Source organism: Zootermopsis nevadensis, unplaced genomic scaffold (assembly GCF_977971745.1).
Source record: "Zootermopsis nevadensis isolate Lab colony 2312 unplaced genomic scaffold, Znev_1.0 Znev_ptg000001l, whole genome shotgun sequence".
NCBI classification, from domain to species: domain Eukaryota; kingdom Metazoa; phylum Arthropoda; class Insecta; order Blattodea; family Termopsidae; genus Zootermopsis; species Zootermopsis nevadensis.
The window spans coordinates 16403970-16421652 of NW_028259133.1; the positions used below are offsets into that span (position 1 = coordinate 16403970).

Genomic DNA, 17683 nt, shown 5'->3' on the forward strand with positions numbered 1-17683 from the left:
CTACACATTCAGTTTGTATAATTAAAAATAGACAGAGGTAGAATTGTGGGTAGGGACGTATCACTGGTGGCTGAGCGGTATGTGGAACGAAAACTGCAAGCAATCTTAGACCAACACTTACAGAATGTTACGTCATCATATAGTGAAAGTGTCAATGGCTCTAGACCTCTTCTAATTGATGAATCGATATAGCAGCAACACGTTTTCCGAGGGATGAAATGTCAATGCATGATACATTGTACATATATTTTCTGTACCTTAGACCGGAGGAAACGTTGAAATGCCTCAGGTTTTCGAACAAAGTATATACGTGGAGTTACACAGTTCCACTTACGAAGACCCGACCCAACAACTCAAAACGATCAGTCTCCATGGAAGAAAGAAGTGTAAAGGAGAGAACGCAATCCCTTTTCTTAAAATACCAACCAAACTGATGGATTCCTGTGTTATTTAACGACGTTGTTTGAACTGTAGATGTTATATCTAATGCTTGATAAGACGGACTTACTCAAGCCAACACATACAAGAGAAACTCATATCGTTTACTAATCTCTGTATAATCTTATTCAATTTGTTTGTCCACTTCATCTAGTTTCTTTTTCGACAGTTTTTAGCATAACACTAGCCTCGATTTCGGATTTCATTTTTTTCAGCTACTGATAATAACTTCCCGCGGTCATGATGCGAAAACAAGATTCGTCCTGAGGCTACATTGAGGTTGCCCCTGCCTACTGAGAAGTTTTAAACACTGATTGTCGTTAAATAAACTGTAACTAATTAATATTTAACAATTTGTTCCACCACGACTTAAACGTAAATCAATTCCTGAGTAATTGGACATGTTATGGCAATTTCCAGAATTCCAATCCAGCCGCTAGCTTGCAACCATATGTTCTACTTGCACATGCACATATGATAAACGTAACGGAAAGCCTGGACTTACTTCATCCCCATTTCTAATCGGTCGGTGTAAATGGCATTCGGGAATACATGATATTTAAAGTCTGTTTTTCGGTACACCGCATACTACGTTTTCGGCACCAGTTCTGTTTTTTCAACCGATCGACTCGCATTGCAATTGCTTGCACTTCCCTGTGTACACCAAGGACCTGTCCGGTTGAAGTTTGCGGACGGGACGACGTAACCTGGCTCAGCCGAACGAGATGACGAGATGCCAGCGCGCCGGCGTCCTCGTCCGCAGCTGGAGGGGGCCGTGACGAGCAGCTGGGCTGACGTTGCTGTCGTCGTGTGCGGCTGGCGGAGTGCCTGGACTCAACAGGTCGGCATGTTCAGCAGTTCCCGACTCATCGCAGATGCCCCAACAGAGAAACAGCGGGCAACTTCAACCACCCCACAAAACGGTGGTGACCGATCCGCTAACGGCCTGCCTGGACGCCAATGGCACCTACATCTGTACTGCTTACCATCCACGCTGCTACATCATACAGAAGGTGAGGTTAGGAGTGGAAGACAAGTTGCCATATGTCACGAGAACACTGTTGTTTGCTGTCTGTTCTGAACAATGTCACTGCTTGACGTCGTTGTGTGGACTCTTGCCGGCCTCCTTCGAGGTTCACCTCTCCTTGGCTTGTGGGGTCAGGTCACAATATACACAGAACTCTCCCCCCCCCCCCCCCCCTATATTATTTTGTTGGTCCATTCGCGCCATCTTGGATCGATACCAACTTGAACCCGGCGGCGCGCGCGAGACGTCACAACGAACACGTGGGATGGGAGCGTCCTTGCCATATGGTAGCAACAATTATCGCGCACAACACTAAATCATGCTTGCCACACCTTATCGCTGTACATGTACCTTTAATTAGTAGCAACAACTGCAATTTTATTGATCAAAGTCATGTCGTAAAATATATACCTGTCTATGTTTGGCCATATAAAATTGCATTACAACAATGCAAACAGTTCAGAAATTTGTTTCTGGACCTGTCTCTAAGTGGAAAGCACTTTTTCTGCCCAAGAGTTTGCAGCAGTTGTATTGCCACGTCTCGCATGATGTGGTTTATTCTGGATGTGCATATCTGCAAGGGAGTTAGGCGATAAGAAACAACATGAAGGTGACCATTTGCCTCCATCTAATTCCGAGATTAATAACACGAATTTCCAACTTTGTTTCCACCCAACTCCTATGCGTCTTCATGAGATGGTACGAAAACCCAGGGCAATTTAACATTTATTATTATTTTGAAGGGAATAGCCCGTTTGGGAGGATGATATTGGATGGGGATTGTGGATGTGTGTGTGGGAGTGGGATGGATTAATCAGGCTCAGGAAGGGATCCAGTGGTAGGAAACACAGTGATGAATCTTTAACTTACATAAAAGACGGCGTTTGACTTTCTGAGCGACTGTTAGCCTATCTCCAATGGCATATTTTTGCAGACATGTAATTTTATATTCTACATAAACAAGCGTAATAAAATATACATATTTTCGAAAATCTGTCACCTCGTCTCATTACAGGACACTAAATGGCTCTAACCTCAAATGTTAGTGCGTTTGCAACGTTGTTACAGAATTTATTAAATTAGAAAGTATGGGGTTGGAGTAACCTTCAGTGGTATGACGTTTATACCAAATTTCATGAAAACCCGTTCTACGACTCTCGATCTTAAATATGCAGACGAAGGGACAGGCCTGGTCTTGCCGTTTTGGGTATATTTTGTCCATATCATTATGCGAAGACCACATGATTGTGGATAGCGTAATTTATATACACTTGCGTGATTCTTAATTATTGGTAATACTGCTATAAAGTGTTGGCAAAATGTTAGAAACTGCCGAAAACGCAGCCTGAAGAGGAAGTGTGAGGAACCTAACATCGCAGGCAAACAATGACGCCAACATGTATTCATAAGGAGATATTATTAGAGAAAACTGTTCTACACTAATATTGTAGTTCGTTAGAGTGTCCGTTTCTTTGTTTAGTTTTTTTTTGCGTACAATCGCGTGGCACTGTAAAATATGCAGTACACTTCCCTGAAGGTTGTGTTTCCTCGAATTATGGGTTGTTATCTAAAACTGCATTGCTTATCGCCGAACTGCTACTAATAACTGGCCGTGAAAAAAAAATGCTGTCAGAAAATCCGGACGAGGGACGGTGATCGAGTGCAACACATTGATATACGCCATGTACAACGAACGACGTAGACACAACAGAAGGGCCCAGTGCAAAAGTGGGCTGGCTCCAGTTTTGGCCGAAATTTAGTTTCACATAGTTTCGTATATAAGAAATTCCCCGACTTTGGCGGAATAACGGCGTTGCTCTGATCGGTCATATTGCGAAAGTGGAGCCACGCCGTGTTGTGGTTTTAAGCAAACATTCTAATTCTGAAAGATGTTTGTGTTGTGTTCTGAACCCCGCGTCATTCATTACCTCAATGAAAGCACAACCCGTAACCATTTTAAGGATTCATTTGTTATTGCTGTTTAAGGAAATAATCGTTGTTTAGCTGATAAACGAGCTTTGTTGGCAGAATGCATAATTAGTGATTGTTAATGTAGGTTGTACGTTTGGTTACCGGTAGACTTTAAAGGGTTAAAATGGAGCTTCTCTATCGTAACATTTCAAAATGTATGGAGTGCCACAGAGTTACTATACACGGCCCCGACCCACTCGAGGATCGGGCCTAGATCAAATTATAGTAATCAGGCTTTTCTCAGAATATTTCGGGCATTCTCGGACCATTTCTTTTTCGCAAAGAAAATTTTGTTCGCATTTGCTCTCGCCTATTGCTAGCGACACGGTCGAGTCCCATAAACAAGTCTCACAGATTTGATTTTCTCTGGGGTTTCCGTAGCTGCCCCTCCCAGAAATAATTCGAGATAACACCTTACAAACTTGGCATCCTGTATCTTTGTACTGTTCCTCGAATGCCAAAATAACCTCATATGCGCTTAGAGAGTAGTTAAATAATTAATTAAAGAATTATTGGCATTTATTCATTAAAATATGTAGTGATGGCACGATGGTCAGGGCAAACTCACTTAGTATTTAGTAACTTGTAAATAGATCGCGCTTTATTCTGGCTAGAATAAAAGTAACTCGGTCTTGGGGGGCGGGGTTACGGTAACAAATTTAAAGATAAACTTCGGGCTTGGGCCAGGTGAAATTCTAAAATTTCGGCTCGTGCAGACCTCTTAGAGTGTCGTGACTTAAGTGGAGACAGAATTGTTCCACGTTTCTGTAACTGTCAGATTCTATACACAGTGTAACCAGATGTAAACACTGCTTAAATAATATGAAATGTTGGATTCCATTCGTGTGTTTTATTTGACTGTGAGACCGCAACGCCAACAAGTGGCCGACGCAAAAAGCTAAATATGTTCGATCCGACGACGCGAGCTGACGTCACTCAGATCATTCTGCAGTAGCCTACACGGTGAAAATTGCAGAGTAATCAAAATTCAAACCAAGTGCGTAAAATACCAGCACAATTTGTGCTGTGATGGGGTGGAAATACTTCAACTGGAAACGGTAAGACGCTGTTAGTTGACATTTCTTTATTCTTTAATTACAATGTACAATATCTTCTGTGCCTTTCACTGGTGGTGTAATAAATCCCTTTTGTGAGGATTGAATATGTTTATAACAATGAAAATTAACAGTTTCTGCACAGAATATTTTGTGGGGCCATCTGATTTGTGTCTAATTGAAGGCAGAGGAAAATGTGTGTGTGAATTGTGTTCATCAGGAGCCATCAAATTCTTTTCTGTGCCTCGGAGTTGTTAAATAAGTAAATTTTATAGTAGGCTTGCTGGGTTCATTTAAGATATGGAAAATTTGTTAATTTGCCTTACTTTTATTTGGTGATGCATTGAGAATGATAGATGATGATGATAATGATATGCATAGTGACAATCGGACAGTGATAGTTACGTATGAACATGGTTGGATCTAGGCACACTGTTTCCATAACTAATCAAGCTTAAAAGGATTCATAACAAATAAAACATATTTTAACGGGAAATACATATAAATATTTAGATTGTGAACTTGAGTAAGGTTGCACAAGAAGATGCAAAGAAAAAATATTAATAGAAATAATAACAACTGGAAGTTATATTTACTCACGTGACTATTAGTTTGTGATTTTTTTGGCCTATTTATTTTACAATAACTCAGGAGCAATAATAGGTTTTAAAATAGAAATATGTATCTCGTCTTATTAGAGCTTCAATTTTACCTGTTTATAATGATAAAGTGAAAGATGATGAGATAGGTGGGGCATATGGCACGAATGAGAGAATTGATAAGTGCGAACAGGGTTTTGGTCGAAAAATATGAAAGGAAGAGACCACATGGAATACCTAGGCGCAAATAGGAGTATAATATTAAAACGAATGTTAAATAATTGGATATGAAGGCGTGAACTATCTTAATTTGGCTGATGGTAGGTGGCAGTGACGGGCTCTTCTGAACACGATGATGAACTTTCGAGTTCAATAAAATTTATTGACTGGCTGAGTGACTATTAGATTCTCAGGAAGGACTGTTCCATTCAATTGGCTTACTTCATGGGGACATGTTATATGAAATAGTAGGCTATTCCACTGAAGGTACTGAGTAAAAGAGAAATATACTTCCGGTTATAAGCATTAATGTTTGATTTTCCTGAACGTAGAAGCAGCTGGTGATTTGCGAAAAGAAACCTAAGTACAATTTTACTTCTTTTCGGTAATTGGCATGTTCTAATACAGTTGAAGGGCGTGTTCTTGTACAAAATGCCCTGTTGTTGGAAATTAAAAAAATATTTGTTGTTGCATACACAGTAATTGTCTTTCCTGGTTGACATGAACCATATTGTTGAGGCAAAAGCTTTATTTCTGCATTTTGTGGGAATCTTACAGTTACCAAAGAACTTATCAGGTATTGTCACTGATGTACATATTATTGCCTGATTTACGGTGATTTATGAATAAGTACTACTTTATTCAAGAGGAACATTCGAGTTGAGTGCTGCGGCCTAAGACTTTTTATGTTTTTTACAGACCATGAAGCAAATTACACTGTAATTGAATTGTATTATATTGTGAGGCACGATTATTCATTGCTGTAGTTTACGAGTACTGTAGCAGTCTTATTTTCAAATGGGATATATAAGTTATTGATTTATTGTTCCACACGCACTCATACATAATTGCACGCGCCGAACATATCAGTTCCGTACCTCACTTGCAATCGAACAGCATTTGTTTCGAATCTCGAAAGATAAATACTCACTCTATCCTGAGCTTACAAGTTTTCTTGAATTACTCCTGATGATGTCGTCATGGAATCTTAAAAATAATCCTAGACGTTTCCTTCTTATAGTCTGGCATTTATGGCTCACATTTCGTTTGACTCTAAATTATCTTTGCAATAATTCAAAGAGGATAGTTAGATAACATGAATGAGTACACGCAATCAACTCCAAAATTAAGTTGCTTTATATTAGTAGAATACGTAATGATGTTTTGCCGTTGATAATAGATACATAATATTCTATTATACACAATCTTAATGTTAATGTACTTACCATTAATTGTCGTTCGTAACTGAGATCTAATGTTACTGTTGACAGGATGTTATTGGGTGTGCTCTGTTCTGTAAGCTACACTGCTATAAGAGCGAGGAACCATTGTTACGCATATTTTGTTTTTAAATTGCTATTTTGTACTGTTGTACTGAGGTAGTGCATAAATAGGTTAGAATCATGCCGCTGTAAATATTACTATCTTCACAACTTAAAATCCACTATGTAGTGACGAGCTTGGTACATTTCAATTTAGTTTTCATGTATTCACACAAATTACGTGAAGCAGATATTTTCTTGAGGACGTAATATTCACTCAACTGGTCAATGCATTGACCGTCTTTTATGGAACAAGAAGTTTCACTTTCTTCCCACAAGTGCCCGTCGCAGATGAATCCAGCCCTCATCCTCATGCTTTTATTTAATCGTCCTAATAAGATTTGATGTGGGATATAAATTGTGGGGCTGTTTGTTATTTTGCTTTATCCTCTGTTGCTAGCTGTTTCTTGGGTCCAAATATTCTCCATAACATCCTTTTCTCAATGCAGTTTACCTGTTTTAAATGTACGCAATTTTTGTTGAAAGTGGGAAATGTTTTCATCTGAGGTGCCAAAGAACTAGCGATGGCAGAATATAATGAGAGAGAATGTCGACACTGTAGCAATGTTGTGAGTGACTATTGAAACCGCGAAGGTTTTCCGTTTGGCGGCTATCGCCATTAACAGCATAGGATATCCGCAAAGTGAGAGTCTATTGTTCCGTGTGACGTGAACAAACGGAAGCATCTGGTGCTTTTTGAACAAGGTCAGTTGATATTTTTTTATTAAACTGTATGAGTAGATCTGTCGCCCATATTCCACTGTAGTGTGTTCTCAAAGTGTTTTGCAAAAATATCTGTCATAAATATTTCAAATATTTGATTAATGGTTTATTTAAAGGCGCTATTTTGACTGCTTAGGTTATGTAGGGTCGAATAGTAGGATGATATGTGATTGATGAATCGGAAAGGAGTAGGATGGAGGCATAAGTCGTCTGTTTCGAATTTCGGTCTCCAAATTATCTGGGAACACTTACGGTGCCCTTAACGTCGCATGTTTCATTCTGTATCGTCAGACCAGAAATAAATTGAAGTAACATTTGTACAAGTGTCAAATTACCTGTCAATAATGACGAGAAAATATGAAGTTGCAATTTAATATAAAACATAGCGGCCTCAACAACTCTACAACTTGTTCATTTTTGGTAGTGGTAACTAATCAACTTAGGAGTGTGAAATTTGGTCGTGAGACATAATATGTACCCACATATTCGGTTAAAATTTAATGCGGAATGACTTCTTTCATATCTTAATCCCTTATTCTCCTCAATTCTTTTATCCTTTCCGCAAATGTATGCCGTTCCCTCCAAAAAAATGTATGTAAACATGTAAACAATTGTATGAAAATATATTATACTAATAATTTCTTGTTAAATTTTCTCTGCTGCCTTCAAATATTTACGTTCTTTCTGCTGTACGTCTAGGCTACTGTAACTACGCTCTTATGGCATGGCATTTAAATCGAAATTATTATGCCTGTTAACACCGTGTAGGAACTGAATCGCGACAATTGTATTTATCTGTTCCATAAAAGTACATTTTAAATGATGTTACTATTTAAATATGTGATTGTGTAGTTTATCTAGGAACAGAACACAAATAAAATGAACGCGCATCCAGTTGTACTGGTATGACGTTTGTACTTCTATTTTTTTAAATGTTCATCGTATCGAAAATATTTCGAAACATAGCTGAATATCTAAAGATATACATTAGCCTGTTTTTCGTTGTGAACAATGTTTTATATGTTCGTTAAAAAAGAATGTATAGATTTGGTGGAGCCGATATGAATCAAAATTAAATATTGAGGAGACCCACTTTCCATTCCGAAATTTTGGCAGTATTCGTTCAGTAGTTTCGGATTTGTTACATGCGGACGGACGGACAGTCCTGTGAAACATCGAGTTTGCGCAGCAGTGCATGCGGTACCAACGTCGACCGCGCGGCGCTCAAACAAATGCAGTCTACTCGTTTGCCAGAGTGCAGTGTGGATGCGGCTAACTTAGTTATGCGATGTTTGTGCCCCTGGACGCTGATATTTGTTTCTGGTAGTGATTGTGGTCAAGTGATGGAAACTTTGATTGACTGGTTTTTCGAAGGTCCCATAGTTTTTCAAGAGTTCGGAATATTGTGTACATCAACTAGAACCACTTCCTCGGTAAGAATCCTAATTAATGACGTATGTGAATCGGTAAATCATGTTGGTTTGGGTAAGAGTGCATGTGTTAAACGCTGTTCTGTCAGTGAAGTCTACACATTTCACTGTCGATACGTCTGGAACAAGCCCAATATAATGAGTGATAACTTTCTCGTTTTTGTAAAATTTGAAACAATATATTGTGAGGTAACATCATTTAAGTAAATGTATTACAAAAATAACCGGTTCACTGATACAAAGAAAAATTACATGTACGTAAACAACGGTGAATTGCTAATCTTTTATTTCACCGAATTCCACAAAATTACAGAAGAAAGACGTTTTGTAGTGCCCATAGACCAGTTTGAAAATGCCACAAGTTAGATAGTATACCGATGTATTGAGTGTGCAATCTAAGCAAGACGTCACCACCTTTTAAACCCAAGAGGATCACTAAATCCGGTGCCTCAGACTTTCTAGATTGTCACATTTCGTACATGAGTACTTTTTCTTTGTTATTAAATAACGGGTTGAAAGCAAATTTTAAATTTTTTTTTGCAATAATTGTACAATATATTTTTAAAAATAATGTTTCATTAGTATCTAGGCTTGTCATAAACGAACCAGCAAAATAGATGTCGATCTGACGTTGTTATGGCCTTCAGAATTACAAGAAAATTAATTTCGCACCTCAAACAAGACACAGCTCGTCTCCATTTACAAGATCATTTGTTTAATAACAAACTGTACTTATATAAGGAGATAGTTAAAGATTTACAAATTTAAAATAGAAACTGAAAATGCTGTACAATTCTTTTCGTAAAACTGTCCAGTATAAAATTTTATGAAAATCCGTTCTGCCGTTCCCGAGCTATTGCATGAGTACAGACAGACAGACAGACAGACAGACAGATGGACGGAAGAGCTGAGATATTCGAATATAGGCTTGACAGGGTTCAGAACGCTCCTGAATTGACGGATGACTCTTAAAAATATCTTCACGTTAGCTTCTGTCTCCTGATATGTTCTTACGAAAAATGCTTGGTCTTTGTCAAAAATTATGCTTTGATTTGTTTTACCGCAAAACATGAATAATGTACGAAGCTAAAGCAAGCTTGTGTTCGACGGGATACGATTGACCGAATTCAGGTTAGGTACAGTTGTGCCCATTTTGAAGTATTTAATATTTTTACCAGTTTATTTCTCGAGTCACTTATCTGGCTTTTCCAAAAACGGGCTCTTTACGAACACTGCGAATTTTTAGTTCATGACTTCGTAAACGACAAACGTATCAAACATTCCAAGCAGGCAATGCTTTAAAGACATCACACTGTATTTACACAAAGAATTCGAGTCCACTTCAACCTCAGGAGAGTCGTGTCAGAGTCACCCAAAATCTCAGTTGGTGCTAACAGTTTGTTGTATTTGATTGATCTAAACAGGCCTGGCCTAGTGATGGTCATCAAGTTTTCGCATATAGTAAAATAAAACAAGATACAAACATACAAATTTGATAGTTAAAACAGGATGTATTCCATCACGGGGAATTTTCTGACCAATTGAGAGATTATCAGCTTCTGACGAAGGACTCTGTGCCCATGCAATTAATCAGTTAGGTTACGATTACTGTTTTAATCAACAGAAGGAGTTATCTACCTTAATACGCCATTTACTTCAATAATAAGTAACTCTGCAGCTTGTTGACATTGAATTCATATGACTCAGCGTTAATAGCTATTGTTTCCTTTGATAGCATTAAATAGTTGATCTTAGTAACGGAGAAATATGGTGTTTCTTTGAGGTGCGGATTGAATTTTAAAAAATTACGCGATGTGCACAAACACCCTGACTGTCCTTCCGTCGTTCCTTATAATTTATCTCGAAAACTGCTAGACGGATTTGGATGAAATTTTGTACGAACGTTGTACCATTAGGTTCTACCCTAAAACCTGTCTTTTGACGTAAATACGTCTATACAGAAGGGTCATTCGGCAAAAAAGTGAAAGGAAAACGTGGAACGAAAATGTGTAACATCCGTATCAACAAATCGACTACAATGGTTACCTAGGGAACGTCGTGTTTACTCGGCATTGTTGTTACCTAGGAAACACTAGGCTTAATGTTGATGTCAAATCCTCAATGTACTACTACTAGATCAAAATCTTGTATAGATGTGGTGTTTGCACGAAATGTTGATACTCTAAAGTGTACAATTTTATAACGTATTTCAGCTACCACAGACCCATCTTAAGCGTAACTAATTCAAGGTTAAAAGCAATGTCTTAATCAAACTTTACTCAACTGTAAAGCATGTCTAAAGGAAATATTTAGAATAAAGCCAATATATAAATTTCCTTTCCGTATAGACGTATTTACGTCAGATTCTCCGGAACCCCACTGTCAATTTTTCATTCCTTACAGTCTGTAATGTAAACTTGAAAACAGACGTACTTGTTTGGTGGGACTGACACAGTAGGGTCATGGCAATAATGCATGTTAATAGAGTTTCGAAAAATATTAATACATAATTCTTCTGCAGTCATTTTTTTTTTACTATAAAAATTTGTGATTAGTCGTTGTCTTCAACCAATTTGTCGTCAAAAAATGACGTCATCAACAATGCCAACAGATATTTGTTTACTCGGCATTGTTGTGGAACACAACAATGTCGAGTAAACAAATATAACGCTTCACAACAAAGAAATAAAAAATATCAAGCCAGTCGCACTATCACTGCTCCAGAAGGAGCACTTAGCATTCTTGAATATTGACTGACAGTTGGCCTAAAACATCAGTAAAGTGAAAGAAGAAGTTATCAAGTATTTGAAGTACCAACTCCAACAAGGTAAACTGATACTCATTCGATATATTACGATTACGAAAACTATTATGAAAACTGACTTTATGATAGATTTTTAGACGAAGATTTGCAGGGGTGGGGCTGTACGTAGAAAGTTGACTGAACCAGAATTGTTGACCTCTGAACAGCGACGTAAAGAACTAAAACATCAGACCTACTTAACAAGTAAAGAAAAGCGAAGGGAGATTTACATTGATAAACGCAGAAAAACTTATTCAACAAGAACAGAAGAGCAGAAGAAAACAAACGAAGACTTGAAAGGGTGGGATTGGACGTAGAAAGTTGTCTGACTAAAAACAGTTGGCCTCTGAACAGCGACGTAAAGAACTAAAACATCAGACATACTTAACAAATGAAGAAAAGCGAAAAACTTACTGAACAAGAACAGAAGAGCAGAAGAAAACAAACGAAGACTTGCAAGGGTGGGGTTGGACGTAGAAGTTGTCTGACCAAAAACAGTTGGCTTCTGAACATCGATGTAAAGAACTAAGACATCAGATCTATTTAACAAATAAGGATAAGCGAAAGAAGACTTACATTGTTAAACGAGACCATATTAATAACACACGTAGAAAAACAGACGAAGATTTGCAACGGTGGGGTTGGAAGTAGATAGTTGACTAACCAAGAACAGTTGGCCTCTGAACAGCGATGTAAAGAACTAAAACATCAGACTATTTAACAAATAAAGAAAAACGAAGGGAGAGTTACATTGATAAACATAGAAAAACGTATACAACAAGAACAGAAGGGGAAAAAAGCAGACGAAGATTTGTAAGGATGGGGTTGGAAGTAGATAGTTGACTAACCAAGAACAGTTGGCCTATGAAAAGCGACGTAAAGAACTAATCCATCAGACCTATTTAACAAATAAAGAAAAACGAAGGGAGAGTTACATTGATAAACGTAGAAAAACGTATTAAACAAGAACGGAAGACCAAAATAAAACAGACGAAGATTAGCAATGGTGTTGCTGGACGTAGGAAGTTGACTGATCAAGAACAGATGGCCTCTAAGCAGCTACGTAAAGAACTAAAACATCAGAACTATTCAACAAAAAACAATAGAAAAAAAGAAGACTTGCAAGGGTGGGTTTGGACGTAGAAAGTTGACTAACCAAGAACTGTTGGCCTCTGATCAGCGACGTAAAGAAGTAAAATATCAGATTACAAGAAGCGCTCCGAAAGGATTAGCCATCGTCAAAAAATGACGTCATCAACAATATCACCTTATATTTGTTTATACACGGGGGTTAGTTTAGTGTCTTACTCAAGATTTTAAAACGCAACCAACCCCCTTCGGTGTTTTGGTCAAGTGTTTAAACCACCCATTCGGGGGGGTTAGTTTAGTTTCTTACTCAGGGATTAAATCACTTGAATGAGACACTAAACTAACTCCCCTTCGGGACTAACCAAGGTTGGTTGCGTTTTACAAACTTGACCAAACCCCCCTAGGAGCTCCGAAAGGAGCGCCCTGCTCTAGTTCTTTGTATAATGTGAGACAGTAACATGGTGGCTGTGTGTAAAAAAGAATCGGCTTGTCTCGATCCTATGACCACATGCTTACGACTCTAGCACGCTAATCACAGTTAAGACATGATAAATTATATTATTATTGGTTCAAGAGTGAATGAAGTCATTAAGAACGTGTGATGTATATAGTTAGAAATAAAATAACAGACGTCATACTTTAAGAATGCTTATCTTCAGAATTCCCAGATTAAGAGACTTTCAACGTATATCGTACTCTATACACAGATGTTGTTGATAAGTTTGTGCTGTTCTCGCAAAAAGCAGTTTCCGATAAACAATTTCTAGTGAAGATAGAAGCAACTTTTAGAGAGTAGGCCAATGTCCATGCATTTTTCGGAAAAATTGTGGAATGTATGTGCATTAGATTTTAATTCTCACGTTTCTTTTGTGAATAGGAAGGTAAGTTCTTAAGCGTCAATGAATAAATCCTAAGTTGACGAGATACGTTTATGTTATGACATCGCCTGTAGTGTGTTGCTACGCGTATTGTGAACAGTAAGCTGTTATGGTTACGTTTGCGTGATATAAGTATGATGTGATTTTTTGGCGTAAATACGTCTATATGGAAGGGTCATTCCGCAAAAACATGTTACGAAAAAGTGTTACGAAAAAGTGACAGAAAAATGTGTAAGATCCGTATCAACAAATCGACAACAATGTGTAAATATGGACCGACAACAATGGTCAGCTTACGTGCATTGTTATGTTACCTAGGAAACGTCATCTATTTACTCAGAATTGTTGTGTTACATTACTGCCGTCAACAATCCGCTTTCGTAACAAGATGGATGACATTGAAGATAACATTACATTACTTTACATTAAATTACATTACAGAGACGTAAATATAATTTAAATACAGAGACGTATTTACGTCAAATTTTCCCGAACCGTGGTTCCACTATAACTTTTTATTTCAGGTAGGAGCATTCAGAATTCAGAATTTTCAGAGGACGAATGTTGAAGCTGTGCATTCAGGAAAAGGTTACACCTTTCAAGTCTTGTTTAGATGAGGGTCTATAAAATAAAATATTAACGAAGGCTGACGTAGCATCTCACCAGCCTGCTTGTTTCAGAAGGAATTTCCTTAGTCGTTTTAACAGTTATCCATTAATATCGACCTGCGTCTTCAGTACAGGCCTGGTCATTTTATAGCCGAAACCCTCAGAACTTTAAATTTTGTGTGCGAGATTCGTTTTCCCATAGCGGTAGTAATTTTTGTAGAGAAATGTGTAATACTTACTACTGTCAACATCACTCTGGTTTCGTAATTTAAAAACATAACCTCTACGTCTCGACCTGTTTTACTTGGATTTTAGTCTAAGAGTCTGTTCCATCAACTCTTTGGTCTTTCCATTTGAATCTTGTTGACGACCACCTCAGTAACATTTGTTTTGCCAGTGGATTTGTAATACTGCAGTGATAATTTTGGTAGTGTATTTCTGTGCATTCCTTCTATCTTTTTTTGATTTTCGACAATCTGCATTCCACTTTTTTAAGTTGAAACATTCCATTATGTCTACAGTCCTTCGGTGATCAAATTTTGTAAATCCCGCCAGTGGTCCAAGGAATCTCGTCTCTGCTCGTATCTGACTCCCCATATTTGAGTGTTATTATCGATATTATGTAGCCGTGTTTAGTCTGACGAGAGTTTGCCGATGTGACTATTCCTGTTTTGTGGCATTCTTCTGTTAGGCCTGTAATCCACGGCCTCTTTAATTTTTGAAATTGTGTTTTCTAAATATCTGGATTCTTTAACTTTGATAATATTTGCTGTCTATAACTATTATAAGTTTTCTGGTATCATTGCCACATGTTCCATTTCCTTTTGTTTCTTAGCGATTGTGTTTAAGTGGTTTGCAGAATTTGTAATTAATCTTCCAAATCTGGTTATCTTCAGACAGAATTGTAATTTATTTCATTGTTTTCTTCTTCCATGCCAACAGAAAATATGTTGAAAATAGAGTAAGACCATAGCTTTGTCAGAATCCTGAGGTATTATAATGAATCGATGGTAAAATTACGAGGATGTATTCCGTTGAGGTTCAATGAATAGACATTAATAGTCAATGATCTTAAGATAATTACAGTATTTGTCTTCACACATTGCGAACTTCAGCTGAATCTTTGTTCTTATCACGTTTTATTGCGGTCATAATCAGATGGGTAGGCGTTCGAGCATTTCGACCCGCAAGTTATAAGGCGTAGACCGCAGATTGCTTGCAGGAGTGAGGATGGTCATTCAGTAGCATGTGATCGAGTTCCTTAACCCTATGAAACTGAAGCTCGTCTAAATCAGACTTCAATCCGTACCGCAAAGAAAACACGACAGTTTATCACTGTATTGATTAACTTGTTAATGCTGTGTAAGTAAATGATTCATCATTCAAAGTCTATAAATACAAAATGCAGAGTTAATGAATGTTAACGCAGCTGGTAAATATATTTCCCATTCAGCTTTAAACGGTTAAGGCTAGTTCACATGAGTTCATTGCGAAGACGACTTACTGGAGCGAGTTGTGGTACCCGTGTTTATTTATTCGACTCGTGCAAACATTTTTTTATGAGTGTTGGCTTGAAAATAAATAATAATAGTAAATCGTTCTAGTAAATCGCTCCAGTAAGATGACGGCTATTGTCACTGTGCTTGTTTTATTTAGGTGACTCCTAGTCTCAGCGGTGCGGCCCTCAACCTAAACCCCAACGCCGACGTGTTCGAAAGCAAGCAATCTGAAGGCAGCATCGATGTGCCCTCAAGTTGGGACACCACTAACGCAGAATTCACCTCTTTGGACGGTATGTACATATGTGATATTTTCGGTTCCCACGGTGGCGAGTATGAAGATGGCTGTCTTCTGGGTTGTGTCGTCGTGTAGTCTTTCTTGTCTATGGTCTCATCGCCCTGATGATGGAAGCTGCAAGCATCGCGGAAACGTCGGTAAAATTCTGCAACACTACACGGCGCAGCGACCGAGAAGACAGCTGTTTTCGTGTACACACATTTACATAAGACCTTTTATAAAAAAATGACAGAATCACAGATGAAATTCAGATGTAATTTAATCATACTATTTTACAAAATTTGTTTAATTGTTTAATTTTAACCGTCTAATCACAATAAAATATTTTATTAAATATTAAAATATTATTACTACAATTAACATTTAATATTTAAAATATATTAAATAATATATAAGTAATAATATTTTAATATTTAATACAATATTTTATTGTGATTAGACGGTTAAAATTAAACAATTATAATCATCACAATATGACGCAACATTATCATCTCTTTACAAAATTTGTAATAGGAAAAAATGATAAACCTACTATATCATAAGACAAGTACAAGTATTAAATTTTGTATAAGGTTATTTTTTCCGAAACTCACTTGTTGGTATTCCCAAATACGCACAATTCCTTCTGTAATGATATCTGGAAATCCCCCTTATTCAGAGGTCATTAAAATATAGCCAAAGTACCGGATCGGCCAGGTTCCACGCTGAAATCATAGTATGATGATGTTATCTATGTTATTTAATGATGCCTTTACATATTTAAATGCAGAATTAAAAGACGCACAACGTACAGATGTATAAGTTAGACCGTCTGTATTTGACATCATTGTTTTTTAAAAGTGTTCTGGGCGGCGCCCCGGTCCTCAATAAAGCACCGTGATGCAGCCCTGGACCGCCTTCAGTGCGTGGTCAGTATTACTCAGTACTGAACGTCGTAGTCGAGTAATTCGTATTCTGGTGGGCGCGGGTTCAGATCTCAACCCGGACACAGACTATCCTACCTGAAGTTTTTTGTGGTTTTACTCATTCCCTCCAGGTGAAAGCCTGGATAGAACCTTGAATTAGGCCACGACCCTTCTTTCTGCATTCTTTTCAATGTACTATCATCCTGTAATTGTAGGATTTGAGGTTCTCCATCCTGTAATTCATTGTTATATACCCTGGGAACTGAAGTGTTGAACAAAACGGATATAAGCAGCTCATTCTGATATAAAAATTAATTACGTTATATTTTATTGGTGATACTATATGCGTTACATAAGATACGAATTACGTTTCGCAAGTTTTTTTGGATGTATACGTTCGCGTTCGTTCCAATAGATAGCGGAATAAACCGTTGTTGCGACCCCATGATGCAACGTTTCTGTGGCATGTGCCTTCTGTGTCGGCCATTTTGCAGGTTTCCGTGAGAATTAGTGTTGAGTTTGAAGACTCTTCACAACGGTAAGATTTACTAATTTTGTGGAACTTGGCTGCACATTGTTCGTTCAAATTGACACATACCTTAATTTTGTAATTTTTTACTTAGAAAACTTATTCGTTGAGAGGGTGAGCCTGGAAATTACGAATGCATCCATTCACTGAGAAAAGTTCGATAAAAGAAGCTTAATGATAAGGCACATGGTTTCCGGGTTTGTGTAGGAAATTAAATATCTGTGTTTTCACAGGCATAGGATTTGCTTGAATGTGTTGATTTGTATGGTGTTTATTATTACTTCAGTACA

The 17683-nt window shown here is 37.7% G+C and overlaps 1 protein-coding gene across 6 annotated transcripts in view; it reads left to right on the forward strand.

Moving 5' to 3' along the window:
- Window positions 1-1245: 1245 nt before the first annotated feature.
- Window positions 1246-17683, forward strand: part of Larp4B (La-related protein 4B) — a 45377-nt gene continuing 28939 nt past the window's right edge. For 2 of the 6 annotated variants that reach the window (XM_087344488.1, XM_087344508.1), the window contains exons 1-2: window positions 8594-8787; window positions 15819-15954. In XM_087344488.1, coding sequence (XP_087200614.1) covers window positions 8638-8787; window positions 15819-15954 — 286 coding nt within the window. In that variant the 5' untranslated portion in view covers window positions 8594-8637. Of the gene's footprint in view, window positions 1452-8593; window positions 8788-11502; window positions 11612-13461; window positions 13558-15818; window positions 15955-17283; window positions 17403-17683 lie in introns of those variants that run through there. The other 4 variants (XM_022070790.2, XM_087344526.1, XM_087344500.1 and 1 more) reach the window with 4 other exon arrangements.